At 43.3% G+C, this 13,498-nt stretch overlaps 1 protein-coding gene across 6 annotated transcripts in view; it reads right to left on the minus strand.

Annotated features, from left to right (window-relative positions):
- PLB1 (phospholipase B1) overlaps positions 1-13,498 on the minus strand; it is a 131,556-nt gene that overhangs the window by 98,459 nt on the left and 19,599 nt on the right. For all 6 annotated transcript variants that reach the window (XM_072937987.1, XM_031684913.2, XM_072937989.1 and 3 more), the window contains 2 exons: positions 2,043-2,104; positions 711-783 (listed from right to left, as the gene is read on the minus strand). In XM_072937987.1, the coding sequence (XP_072794088.1) occupies positions 711-783; positions 2,043-2,104 (135 nt within the window). The remainder of the gene's footprint in view (positions 1-710; positions 784-2,042; positions 2,105-13,498) is intronic.

Raw genomic sequence — 13,498 nt, forward strand, 5'->3', positions numbered from 1 at the left:
TGCATGCAGATGGCACAGCAAGAAACCTCCATGACCCGCCTGGGCCACCGGCATTCTTAGAATTAAGTCTCCCTAGAAACCACTGACATACTCCTTGGTCACGTTTCTGGGGCCTCCTAAAGAAGCCACTTCCTAAGAAGTATGGCGATTTCTTTTTCTACCCACACGCCTTACATAGCAGAATAGTAAGAACAGTATGCTTAGCTGGAAACCCTGGCAAATTATTACAATGCAGACATAAACAAGGCCATTGAACATGGTCAGTGATGCAGCTGGAGCAGAGGACCAGCTCAGGAGTAATGGTCACAGCATCCAGGCATTAGGCAAACCTAGCCCATTTTAGGAAAAATATGTCTAGGGCAGCCACTGTGGCTACACTGTAGGATTAGGGGAGGCACGTGAGTGACCAAGCTCCAACCCACAGCTCCTGTGACACGGTCCACCCACCTGCAGGTGAGCTCCCGGAGGTCACCCTCACCCAGGCAAACCACTGCGGGCCCATGTTGGTTTTATCTCTGAGTGGTGTGTTGGGCTGTGTCCCTCCATAGAAATGACTGAGGGTGACAAAAGAGGAGGCTGAAGGACTAAGGATGGGGAAGAATGAGGACCTGAATGACCAAAGAGTGCAAGAAGAGAGTGGTTGGAGCCTCTGCTGGCCACACCAGAGAGAGGACTCTGGCCTTTCTAGCTCATGGCTCAGGGTCACGTACCTGAGTTAGAAGGCACTTCGGATCCTGACTTCTGTGGGTTGCATGAGAACGGAAGACTCTTCGAGGTCTGCCACTGAAACCAGACATCAGAAACATCAACTGTACGGAAATCCTGCAGGTCCTGAAAGCTTGGTACAGAAATGACCATGTCCTTGTTCTGTCTAGGCTCAGAATCCAGAAGCACCAATCGTCCATAGTCATGTTCTTCTAACCCTATACCCAATTCACCCTGCAAAACGGGGCATGTGTCTGCTGGCAATGATTGTAGCAGGTGGCAGGTAAGGACGCCTCAGAACAGTAGAATGGAGAGGGAGGGAGGATGATAGAAAACAAAAACCAACTACTGGGGTAACAAGAAAGTTTTGGAGATGGATAGTGGTGATGGGTGCACAACAACGTGAATATACTTAACACCATTGAACTGTACGCTCAAAATTGGTAAATTTTGTATGTGTATTTCACTGCAATATGAAAAGAAATCACCAAGAGACCCAGCATATCTGGACTAAAAAGTAACCAAATCTATTCTATGCTATTATATTTTTTGTATTACCTACTTTCCCTCTTTAAATTTGATTATTTATAGAGCAGGTATAGGAGGTATATTCTGTTTATTTGCTGCTGGTAACTGGATAAAGTGGAAACCAGGAGACTCTCATGTCCTCACTGGGCCAGCACATATCCTAAGCCCAGAGGGGCTGCTGAGAGCAGAGGAGGGACCGGGTGACCAGTGCTCGGATCCTCAAGGCCACTCAGCCTCCTCAGATACCCCTGCAAATCCAGAGCAGCCTCTGTTGCAAAATCATATGGAGGGCTCTGGGAAGGGAAATCATATGTTCTCTCCCCAGAATCGAGAGCGAAAGGGGAGATGCTCCAATGGGGAAACATGCAGAACTGAGTTGCTTGACCACCTTTCTCTATCACAAGGAGACACAAGTTAATTTCTCATGAATTACTGATTTCGGTAAGACGTAAAAGCATTTACTCTCAATTCTTATCTTGTGGATGTTCTGGGAAGACCTCACTCAGATGCCTTCAAATAACTCACAGTATCTGCTTCAAGGTTCACAGAGATAACAAGCCCATTTGTAACTCTGTCTGGACACTTCTGGGCACCACCTGCTCAGTCTGCTGGGATGACAAGCCCCAAATTCCAGGAGATACACTCATGCTCCCTCTGCTCTGCCAGGCAGCCCGACTGTCCCCAGGGAAGCAGTGTGTCCAGCCCGTTCCCTCAAGGCCTCTGGGAGGGACCTGCCAACTTTCATCAAGACTTAGATTCACCCTCTAGAGGGGAACTCACTCCCCGACCCATGAGGACAAAGCCCTGACCTCCGGCCATAGTTGGTCTTCCAATGCATTCTCTCCAGGAGAGGTATGGGCCTGGGTGCTTCCTAAAAGAAAGCAAAAATAGTTCAGGTTATTTAGCTGGAATTAACTCCCATCATATTTGCAGCTTTCATGCCCTTCCTCCCAGCCCTACCTATGTGCCCTGCTCAGTAATATCCCTTGTGTTAGGAAAGCCCAGGTACCATTCCTCCAAGGATCACCTTCATTGTTGGGGACACTGTGCTTCCATTAATGCAGCCTATTAAGGCAGAAGCCCTGGGTTGTAAAGCAAAAGTGTTATCTGGGAGAGATCAGGAATAACCCTACATCACTCATGGGCACATTACCACCAATTCCTTTATTAGTTCCTGGCAAAGGGTAGAACTCTTGAGGAGAATAATGTTGGACAAATAGTTGCTGTTGTTCAGGAATCCAGGACAAATCAGGGAAGGGAAAGGATATTCTGGAACAGTCTGAATGGTGGTGTGAGCTTAGGAGAAGAGCTAATCATGGCATCCCCAGCAGCCAAGACTGTACATAATGGCTGGACAGGGGTTGTCTTGAGGGGTCTTAGTGAACGTAAGGTGGGGAGACGGCAAAGACACTGCTCTCATCCCAGCTAACACTGGACCAGTCTTTTAAGGCTTTTTTTTTTAACTTTGCATACATTTAAATTCTTTAAATGTATGCAAATTTAAATTTAAATTACATAAAATTTAAATTTAAATTACATAAAAAATTTTATGAGTTCTCCCATCAAACATTTAGATTTTTAAATACATAAATAACAGTATAGTACAATAATAGCACTCCCCTAAAGGAATCAAAACCCCACCCACAGTGCCATCACCCCTACAACCAAGAGTGGTTTCACGTGTTCACACCCCCTTGTCCATCAGGCTCCTGATCAGTCACACTTCTCACTCAGGTGTAATAAATGCGGATGCAATTTTGTATCCTACAAGCTCCCTTTAATGTTGTATCATGAGCTTTCTTCCCATTGTTACATGATCGTGATGCTTACTTTCAACAGCTTCATGAAACATGACACTGATACGGAATCAGAGGTCTGATTCTTTTGCCTCCTTTGGCTTCTCTCCACCCAGTTTTCTGTCCAGGGTGCACACTCCCTGTAAGGGCATACCATGCAGGGACCCCCAGACAGCAACAGACAAAGCCAGAGGGAGGCCTAACCTGGGGCGAAGGGCTTGATTTCTTTTCCACTCCAGCCTTTTTCTGCAGCCTTACTTTTTGACCCTGAAAACAATCCATCTGAAGTTTCATGAGGAACATGAATATATTTCCAGTTCATGCCCACGGTGAGATCAGGCACTGATTTCCATGTTGGAGCTTATAACAGGAATGATGGCTATAACCTGCCCCCAGGTCTCAGTGAGCCTTTTAAAATCCCCAGAACAAAGCTTTCTGGACAGAAAGAGTTACAGGATGGGAGGGCCCGGGGTGTGGACAAGCACAAAGCACTGGGAAGGGCTGGAGCACAGGGTTTGCAACTGGAGGGGAGGGGAGGGGAGGGGAGGGGCGACAAGGCTGCAGAGAGAGCTGGCAGCTGGGCTGTGGAGCTGTGAATGCCAGGCTACCCCACGAGCAACAGGGAGCTGTGACCGGTCTCTGTAGAGACAAGTGTTAGGGTGTGTTTTAAGATGATCATCACTCAGGGTAGACGAATTAGCAGGGCAGAGATTTGGGACCATTTTTGTAACATTCTTTTTAAGCCAGCACAAAAATGTATGTGGTAGCATGTATGAAGTTTTTAGGTACCAGGCCCTGTTTTAAGCACTTACATGAAATAATTAATTTAATTCTTACAACAACTCTATGAGATAAATGCTATTATCCCCACTTGACAGTTAAAAAACAGGCCCAGGAAGGGTAAGTGGCATTTTAAAGGTGACACAGTCAGCAAAGGATAATGGCAGGGTTCGAAACCAGCAGTCTGGCTCCGTGGGCCATGCTCAGAACCAACAAGCTAAGTGTAAGTCACAGCTTAAGATTTAGACCAGGGATTGACAAAGGTCTTCTGTAAAGGGCCAGACAGTCAGTATTTTAGGTTTTGCAAACCATACATTCTCTGTCACAATTACTCAGCCCTGCCGCTGTCCTGTGAAAGCCACCAAAGATAATATGCAAACAAATTAACTTTATGGAGACAAATTTGAATTTTATGTAATTTTCATACGCCACAAAATACCTTTCTATTTTTCTCAACCATTTGAAAACCCACTTGTGGATGTCAACAAACTGCTTTTAAAGTTTCCATGGAGAGGCAAAAGCCCCAGAATAGCCAACAGAATATTGAAGGAGAGGAACAAACTCAGAGGCCTGGCAGTGCCCAACTTCAAAACTTCCTATAAAGCTACAGGGTGGTATTGGCAGAAGATCAGACAAACAGATTCATGGGACAAGAGAGACAGCCCAGAAACAGACCCACATAAATAGAGCCAACTGATCTTTGACAAGAGTGCAAAGGCCACACAATGGAGAAAAGACTGTCTTTTCAACAAATGGAGCTGGAGTAACTAGACGTCAATGTGAAAAAATGAACCTAAAAATGTAAAAATCATCCTTAGCTCACAGGGCATACAAAAAGAAGCAGAAGCCTAGATTTGGCCCATGGACCACTGTTTGCCAACCAATGCCTGATCTAGACCCCACTGAAAAGAGGTCAGCAAGGCGAAGTGGGAAGATGGCATCTCTGGTGATCGGCAATAGCCCTTGGCCCCAGGCATCCCACATGGGAGCCTGGGACCTACCTCTAGATCACCAGGCTGGTTGCCACCACCACAACCCCTCACTGGGCTTTGCCAGGACCTTCACAACTAGAGGAACGCAGGTACCTCTCCCGTGGTCTTAAATGTCCCATTCAGCACACCTCCTAGTCCTCCAGGCTTTAAGTCTGAGAGAGAAAAAAGAAATGCTCCTCAAAGAAAGGCTTTGGTCCCTGCTACAAATAGTAGTTTACTTTAAAAAAAAAAAGAAAAGATTTTTATGACCATGGATATGCTTGTATTCTATAGTTTATACATTAAAAAAATTTAATACTATAAGCGGAAGATACTGCCTGTACAAAACGTATATTGAAATGTGTTGATTTTGATGAAAAGCGCTGTTGTTTCATTATCAAAACAAGCCAGAGAGATAGATGTCATCATTAGTACAATTTTATAGCCACAAAAGTTAAAATCTTCTTTAGAGAGGTGGGGCTGGATTGACAGCTCCTACCTGCTGACTCGAAATCTAAAATATTTTAAAGAGTTTCAAAAGAGGTGGTTTTTGAAGACGATAGATATCTTTCCCTGCAGTCATTATAGAATCTTCTGGCCCTAATTTTTCCCTCTGCAGACATTCTATCATGTACTTCCACACTGTGTGCATTGCATGCGTGTGTGTGCCCATCTGTTGAGAGTCATAAAGGCACCATGATCTTAAGGGGTCAAGAGCCAGGGAAAAGGAAAATGAAGAGAGTGAGCCCAACATTTGATGCTGCTTTTGCCCTTGAAACATTTGCCAAATCACAGTGACAGAAATCAGCAGGTAAGTGGTTAATATGCTGGGCAGAGCTTCAGGGAGCTCCATGGAGCTGGGGGAAGCAGGGGAGTCCAGTACTCATCAAGGAGGAGGGGCCCTGGTGAGTGTCCCAGGCTCTTAGTTGAAACTTCAGAGAACTAGACCCCTGGAAGAAGGGTAAAGGGGAAATAGACCAGTCTCCAAAAAGACTGAAGCCCACCTTTGAGTGAGTTTGATTCCCAATATTAGATTAGGGTGATCTGCCCCTACCTAACTGCTTGCCAAAAGCAAAGCCTTTATGGAGGAAGATATCACCATCTAGAACATAGAATTATATAATCTTTCATATACAATGCCCAGCTTCCGATTTTTAAAAAATTGCCAGGAGACAACACCAAATAAATGGAAACCGTGAGAGAGAAAACCAAAAGAGATGATAGACAGTGAAAAGTGGTGGCCTAATGTGGGAACAAATGGATACTATCTGCAGCTTCATTAGCCTGATGCTTTGTTCCCAGCTGGGGCGAGGGGTGAACCCATGGGATACTCAGTGGGGCAATCCAGACATGAGAAGGAAGAAAGAGCAGGGCTGAGATACGCTCTTCACATATTCCTGGCTGGCGGGAAATCTGTGTGTGCGCTGGGAAGACCTGCAAGAGCCCCATATGAAGTTAAAATGAAGAGAAACTTGAGAATTGGCTGCAACTCTGTGTTCATTCCCCACTCTACACGCAGACTAATTAGCAGAACCTTAGCCTTCTTCACGGGGCTATTGTGAGAACAGGAAAGTGCTGGGTGAATAGTGGAGGCTGTACACAGGCTCGGGGTGACTTGTGTCCCTGCATGAAAGGAAGGCGCATGCCCTGGGCAGTGGGGAAGACAGTCAAGGCCAACACATGGAATTAAAGCCACTCTTCAGTGTATATTAAATTTGAGGGCTCTTTGGAAAGTGTAATACTCTCACAGCAACCCTAAAGGGTAAGCAGATGCAGGATTTATGATACCGTTGGCATGTTTACAGGCTCAGGGAGGCCAGGCGACTTCCACCATCTCACACAGACCACATTGGCAAGGGCGGGGTCCAGACTCGCACCGGCACTGCCATCCACTAACCAGTGAGCCATCCTGGGGACCTGGGGGAGTGGGGGGTCCAAGCCAGCCAGGGTTCATCTACTGTACTGTTTTGGGCCATAAACAGGTCTTTGGGGCTTTTTCTGTCCTTTCCTGCAGCAGCTCATCCCCAGTCACACCTCGGGCCTGTGGGATGCTGCTGTGGACCTATGAGCTGTCACTGCCCACGACTACCCGTGGGTGCTGTGTCAGAAACCACAGGGCATTTTGGGTGCTGCTCCTGCACCAGCAGTGCTCTGAGGAGCACAGGCTGTTAGGGTCCTTCCATCAGCACGGTGCTCGGTAGTCACATGGCACAGTCAGGGAAGGTGACCCCAAGGGCCAGAGAATCTTTCTGCGGTAGCTAGACTGACCTCTGTCTTAGAATTCAAGAATGGCCGAGGTGGGTAGATCTTTGAGACCATCTTGTTTAATATCTGAGCAAACTAAGACCCAGAGAGGTTAGCAAACTCACCAAAGACCACTCAGCAAGTTACTAAAGGCCACATGTGAAACTCGAGCCTCCCTAACCTAGTCTGGCCTGCAAAGGCTTATGTTATATGTGCTGTTCTACAGCCTGAGTTCCCAACGTATGGAAATGTATTCCTTTCCCACATCTACAAGAACAGTATTTTCAGCTGCCCTTGCCCATCAGTCAATCCAGATTTATCATCAGGATATCAGAGAATGATGCAGGGTTAACACAATGACAACTTTTGGGTAGACACAACTGCTACTCTAATGAGATTATAAAAAAAATTAGTGATGATTTGGGAAGTCCCAAACCACCATTCTTTAAATAGCCATGTCTTGTGCAGACAACCACGGGGAGACAGCTGTTACAGATTCCATTCCAGACAGAGACAAGTGCCCCCTCCTGTCTCCATCTCTGATGCCCATCCAACTCCCGACATCATACATTTTGTACCCCAAGGGAGGGAAGAAGCTTCTAGGGAGCAGTGCTACCAGGAGAAAGCACATTCAAAGTTGCCTTGGGGTTTGGTCCTTGGCTCACTGCGTGACCTCAGACAAGAAATCTTCTCTTTTAGATTATATTTTTGTCGATTTCCTCTTAGGGACAACTGAGGCAGAGCCAGGAAGGAACAACCCAAAGAATAGGGTCCCGTGGTGAACGTGACTGAGTGACACGTGGGCAGTAGCAGGTCAGAGACCTGACCCCTCCTCCATTAATCTCCATGATCACTCTAACTCCAGCTTTGTCTCAGCCACCATGGGCCAGAATTTAAAGGGGACCAGGGCCCCCCAAAGCTGGATGGGAGCAGAAGCAATGATTAGCCAGCTCCAACAGGAAGGGGATCGCAGGGAAATGTGTGGGGGCCTCACGTCTCCCCCATCAGGAAGGTCTCCTCCTGGAGGCAGCTGGGAGGTTCTGGCATGAAGAAGGGAGCATTGCCTGAGGACCACTGCTTCTCCCCGAGATGCAAGAATGCAAGAGGAACTTGATGCCTAACTCAGGAGAAAAGCACTTGGCCTCTCCAGAGCCCAGCAAACTCCTTGCTGGGCCTCTTTCTTGGAGCCAGGCACACAGATTCACCAGCATGTTGCCTCTTTTGACTCAAGACCTTTGATATCTGAAGCCAGCAGGCTCATTCTGCCCAAAATACCCCTTGCACTAGGACAGTTCCTCGCTGAAGAACCTCAATAGTTCCCACTTCCCACGACAGCAACTCCAAATTTTAGGCTTGCTACATGACCTTGAGCCGGTCACTTAACCTCCAGAGGGCTCAGTTTTTTAAAATGTAAAGTAAAAGGTTTGGATTAAATCATGTTAGAAGTTTCTTCAAGCCAAAAGACCCCGTGATAATCTCTCTTGTTCTCATCTAGGGATTTCAAAATCCCACTTTACCCAAGTCATCACCTCCTACAATACCACCCCTCACACCAGTCCAGCAGGCCTGCTCCCTGCTGCTCAACTCCGCCATGTTGAGCCCCGACTTTGCTTTTGGGTATGTTGTACCCCCATCTGCATGCCCTCCCTGTTCCTCCGGCTTTGTCTTAATCCCACACATCCTCTAGCGCTCAATCGAGTTTCACCTCCCACGTGAAACTTCTCCAGCCCACATTCATCTCCCAGTTCTCCGAATCCTGTTGCTTTTATTACAGCTACTTGCACCTATTTTGGTACTTAATTCTCCTCCAGTGATTTTATGCAGATCAGTTCTCTCTCCCCAGAGGGTTCCTCACATTTGGTTTATTATCTCCCAGCCAGGCTCAGCCCAACTCAGGTTCTTAGAAGGGTGCTCAGACAGTTAACTGACAGCAGCAAAAATGCAACTTGATGAAAATGATGATTGACAATAAAATCCTAAAAATCTACAAGGTGCAGATGACATCCCAGGAAAGCAGGGCTCCTGAGCCCCCAGAGAAAAATCCCCCTGTGCTTGCTGCTCAGAACAGGAATTTGGAGGCAAGTGTGTGAGCTGCAGCAGGGGTGGAGACAGGGTGGGGATTCAGGCATCTGACGCAGAGGAGAGTCTGACACCAGAGTTCCAGGGATGGAACTCTGCCAGCGGCTACACAGGTGACTCAAGCAAGTTCCCTGCCCGCACCCCCACCCCTCAGCCCCGTCCAGAACTGGAAGGACTTGGGCCACAAGAAGTTCATCAACACTGCTTTCTACTCTGATATGTGGAGAGAGTATTTCTAGAAGGCTGGACTGGCAACCTCCAGGAAGGACTCTAGGCCCTTGTGAAATAAACCTCGACAAGCTTTCCTTGTTCTAATAATGAAAGAGGCATTCCTTTCTTTACACAATGGGTTTACCCGGTTCCCACCTTCGGTTTCGCAGTGACAGGCCTGGCATGGGTGCGTTACCAAGGCAAGAGTTTTCACTCACAGGCGTGACAGTCTCCCGGGGAACTTCTGACCCACGCCAGGAAAATGAAATTCTAGTAAAAGCTTGTATTTTATTAGATTCCTTGCCAACTTGCTTTAGCCAATTGTATTCTGAGATAGTGAGGTTTCAGTTTTCTAAACTGAAGCCTGTTTTCACCTGGTTTTTGTTGAGCCCATTTAAAAGCTCAAGCAAAAGCCCCCATTTTGGTTCTTTCCTCCCTTGGGCTCTACTGTAATGCAAGGAGGTGGTGAAAGGCCCTGGCTCTCAACTCAGACTCAGGACTGAATTCTGGCTCCTATGCTTAATTAGCTGGATGAGCTTGGGAAAAAGTTATTTAACTTCTGAGTCTCAGTTTTCTTATCTGTAAAATGGGGAGAATAGTACATCCCTCTTAAAAGGAAGCTGTTCTATATGCTCATTGTTTAGCATGGGGCTTGGCTGTTCTAGGGAATCTCACACTATGAATTTAGTCTGAAGTGATCCTCAAATGGTAATGTCCCAAGTGCCTGGCACATGATGTTTATATAGTCTCTGAAGACAGGCATCTCCATTCTAAGCCTCAAAGAGTCTCATAAGTAATTTTTCAAGGAGCCAAAGCATCACACATTAAAAAAAAAAAAACCAAGCACATAAACAAACAAGGTATCCAGGAGCAAGTATTAGCAGAAGAAAATAGAACAGAAATAGATCAAAGACTTTGGATCCTAAAATTATTTGGCAAAAATTATAAAACTACTATGTTTAAAAAAAAGAGACAAATGAGGATATTTATAGGAACACAAAATTATTTTTAAAAGTAACAATGCAAATTTGGTAAAAAATGAAATGTAAATTAAATTTAAAAAATAAAACTAATTTTCAAAATCTTCAATGACTAGGTTTAATGGCAAATTAGACACAACTGGAAAAATGCACAAACTAGGATGTGTGTCATAATGAATTACTCAGAATGTAGTATAGAAAGACAAAAAGATGTAAAGTTGGAAGAGAGGCTAAGAGACATGGCACATAGTGAGAAAAACAAACATTTAATCGACACTACAGAAAGAAAAGACAGAAATAATGGAGTAGGAGCAAATATTTCAAGAGATATTAGCCGGGAAATTTTTAAAACTGATAAAAGATATTAAGCCACAGATTCAAGACACACTACAAATGCTGAGCAAGATTAACTCACAAAAGACTAAAGACTAAGTTACACCTCCAACAACATTAAAAAGACATATATACACGGTTGTTTATGACAGCCTTACTTAAAATAACAAAATACTGGAAACAACTAAATGCCCACATTGGGAGACTGGTTGAATATACATGGTACACAATGGAATAGCCTACAGTTGGAAAAAAATTAAAAGATCTCTGGACAGATATAGTGTAATTTTAGGATATGTTGTTAAATGAAAAAAAAATCAAGATGCAAAAAATGTGTACAGGAAATTATCTTTGTGTAAGAAGGAATTAAAAATAATAACATATATTTGCAAACGGAAACATAGGAAAGGTATGAAAATAATGAAATTGGTCACCTACAGGGATGGGTGGAAATGGGATGGAAGGACTGGGGACGGGCATGGGCTTCTCCAAGTCCATCTTTTCATATAGTTTTGACTTTGGATCTATGTTAATGTTTTACATATTCAAAAAATAAAGTAAAATCAACAAGAATGGGAGAAACTCTGTAACTGAATACAAACTACTTGTCAAATAGATAACATAACCATTCAGAGAGAACAAAGGCAAAAGAATTAATCCAAGTGACTTCGAACAAAGTATTTTGATTATACATCCTGAGGGGAATATATTCTAAAGACAAAAAAAAAAAAGCAAAGAAATTTTGAACTTCATTTGTTTGTGGTGGTGGTATTAATTATTATTAATAATTTATTGTTGTACTACTTGCAGGATTGTGTTATACGTATTGTAGGATTCAGCAAATGAATAAATTTATCAATGTTTTTGTAGCCCTGGTATGCACTGTAGGATAAAGACAATACAAATCAGAAATAGGAGAAGAAGATAAAATCTTAATTCTAACTGTATAAATTCATCTTTTTAAAAAGAAAACTGTATTTCTTGGCTATGTCCACTGAGAGAGCTTAGACATGATGACACGTTAGCAGCAAAGAACACCCCTAGCACCCGCATCTTGGTTTCTAAATAAAATCCCCTATCAATTGGCACTTTAAAGATATTGCTAACTGTATGGCTAGGGTAGGGAAAAATAGATTAGCCTGGAATTACTTGTTCCAATAAGTTAGAAAAGTGCTTAAAAATTGATGAGGAAACAGAGTCATCTTGAAGGGGATGCTACTGGCCAAATTGGTAAAAAGTCGAGCATCAAAATTAATAATGAGAGCACTGGATTATGACATACTGATTGATAAAAAACCCCGTAAGTCCATTTAGGTTTTATCTTTCTAATATAAAAAAGAATGGGAAGAGAAGGGAATATTTTTATGGAGGAACACCAACTAACAATAGTAGAAGGAATGACAGACATTTAAAAATCACCATTCTATGTTCACTATGGTAATAATTCAGGCAAGAATCATCAGTAGATGCTAAAGCCATCGGGTACAAGAATAGTCACATGGTATCACAGTATCTCCCTACACATACTTATAAATCACATGGACGAAGGTACTTTTATGAGGGAGAAATTTGGCAGACACTGCCTTAAGCAAATTATCAAATTTAATACCACTAATTCAAATATTTGCTAATATTTGCTAATATCACCTGTATCCCCAAATGTGGCAAATCAAGGACACAGTACAATCTTCTTTGCCTGAAGAGCTTTATCTGATTCTAGTAATGGAGAAACAGTTTGGACAAATCCAAACTGAAATGCACACCAAAAAAGCCAGCTTCAGTTTTTCAAGGACATAGGATAAAGAAAAAAAGAAAAAAGTCTAAAGAACCATTTAGATTAAAAGGGGTTAATGAGGCAGCACAAGCAAACGCAATGTGTGGTCGTTGGTGACTCTAACAAGCTACAGCTGAAAAAATGAACAAAAGAATGAAGTCAATGAATTTAATTCACCACATTAGCAGGTTAAAGGAGTAAATGAGGCAATCATCTCAGTAAGTGCAGAGAAAGTATTAGATAAAATTCAACTCCCACTCATGATTTTTTTTTTAAAACCTCTTCGCAAATTAGGAATAAAAGAGAACCTTTCTAGTGTCATAAAGAGTATGTACAGAAAAGCCCACTCTTACTGAAGAAACACTCAACACTTTCCTTTTGAACTTGGGAATAAAGTAAGAATGTCTCCAACCACCACTTCCATGAAAAATTGTAGGGGAGGGACCAGCCAGCATGTGAGGAAAAGAAAGAAAAGGTACACAGGTTGAAAAGAGAGCAACCAAATTCTCATTCTTGGCAGATTATGTGTCCAGAAAATCCAAGAGGATATACAGATAACTTATTCAAATGTATAAGTTTAATTGGTTCAAAATTTTAAAAAATTTATTTCTATAGACCAACAACATTTTCAAAATAACAACTTAACATTCCATTTCTCCGACAACAAAAATATTATATAGCTAAGAATAAATGTAACAAAATATATGCAAGGCCTCAGAGAAAACTATAAACTCTATCTTCCCCGACTTGATTCATAGAATTAAAAGCAATTTCTATCAAAAGCTCAACAGGTTTTTGGGGGGAGTAGAAATTGACAAGTAGTAAAATTTATATGGAAGTTCAAAGCCAAGTCATTTCTCAAGAAAAACAAAACAGAAAGACTTGTTTTTCCCCAAATAATAAAACTTACTATAAAGCTATAGAATTAAGACAACGCGATTTTGGCACAGGGATAAGCAGAGGGACTAATAAAGCAGAATGGAGTTTTAAAACAGATGCAAGCCCATATGAATCCTCTATATACGAAAAGAGGAGGCCCTTCAGAGCGGCGAGGAAGCAACTGACTTTTAATAAATGGTGCTGAGGCAACCAGGTATC

Source organism: Vicugna pacos, chromosome 15 (genome assembly GCF_048564905.1).
Source record: "Vicugna pacos chromosome 15, VicPac4, whole genome shotgun sequence".
In the NCBI taxonomy this organism is placed as follows: Eukaryota; Metazoa; Chordata; class Mammalia; order Artiodactyla; family Camelidae; genus Vicugna; species Vicugna pacos.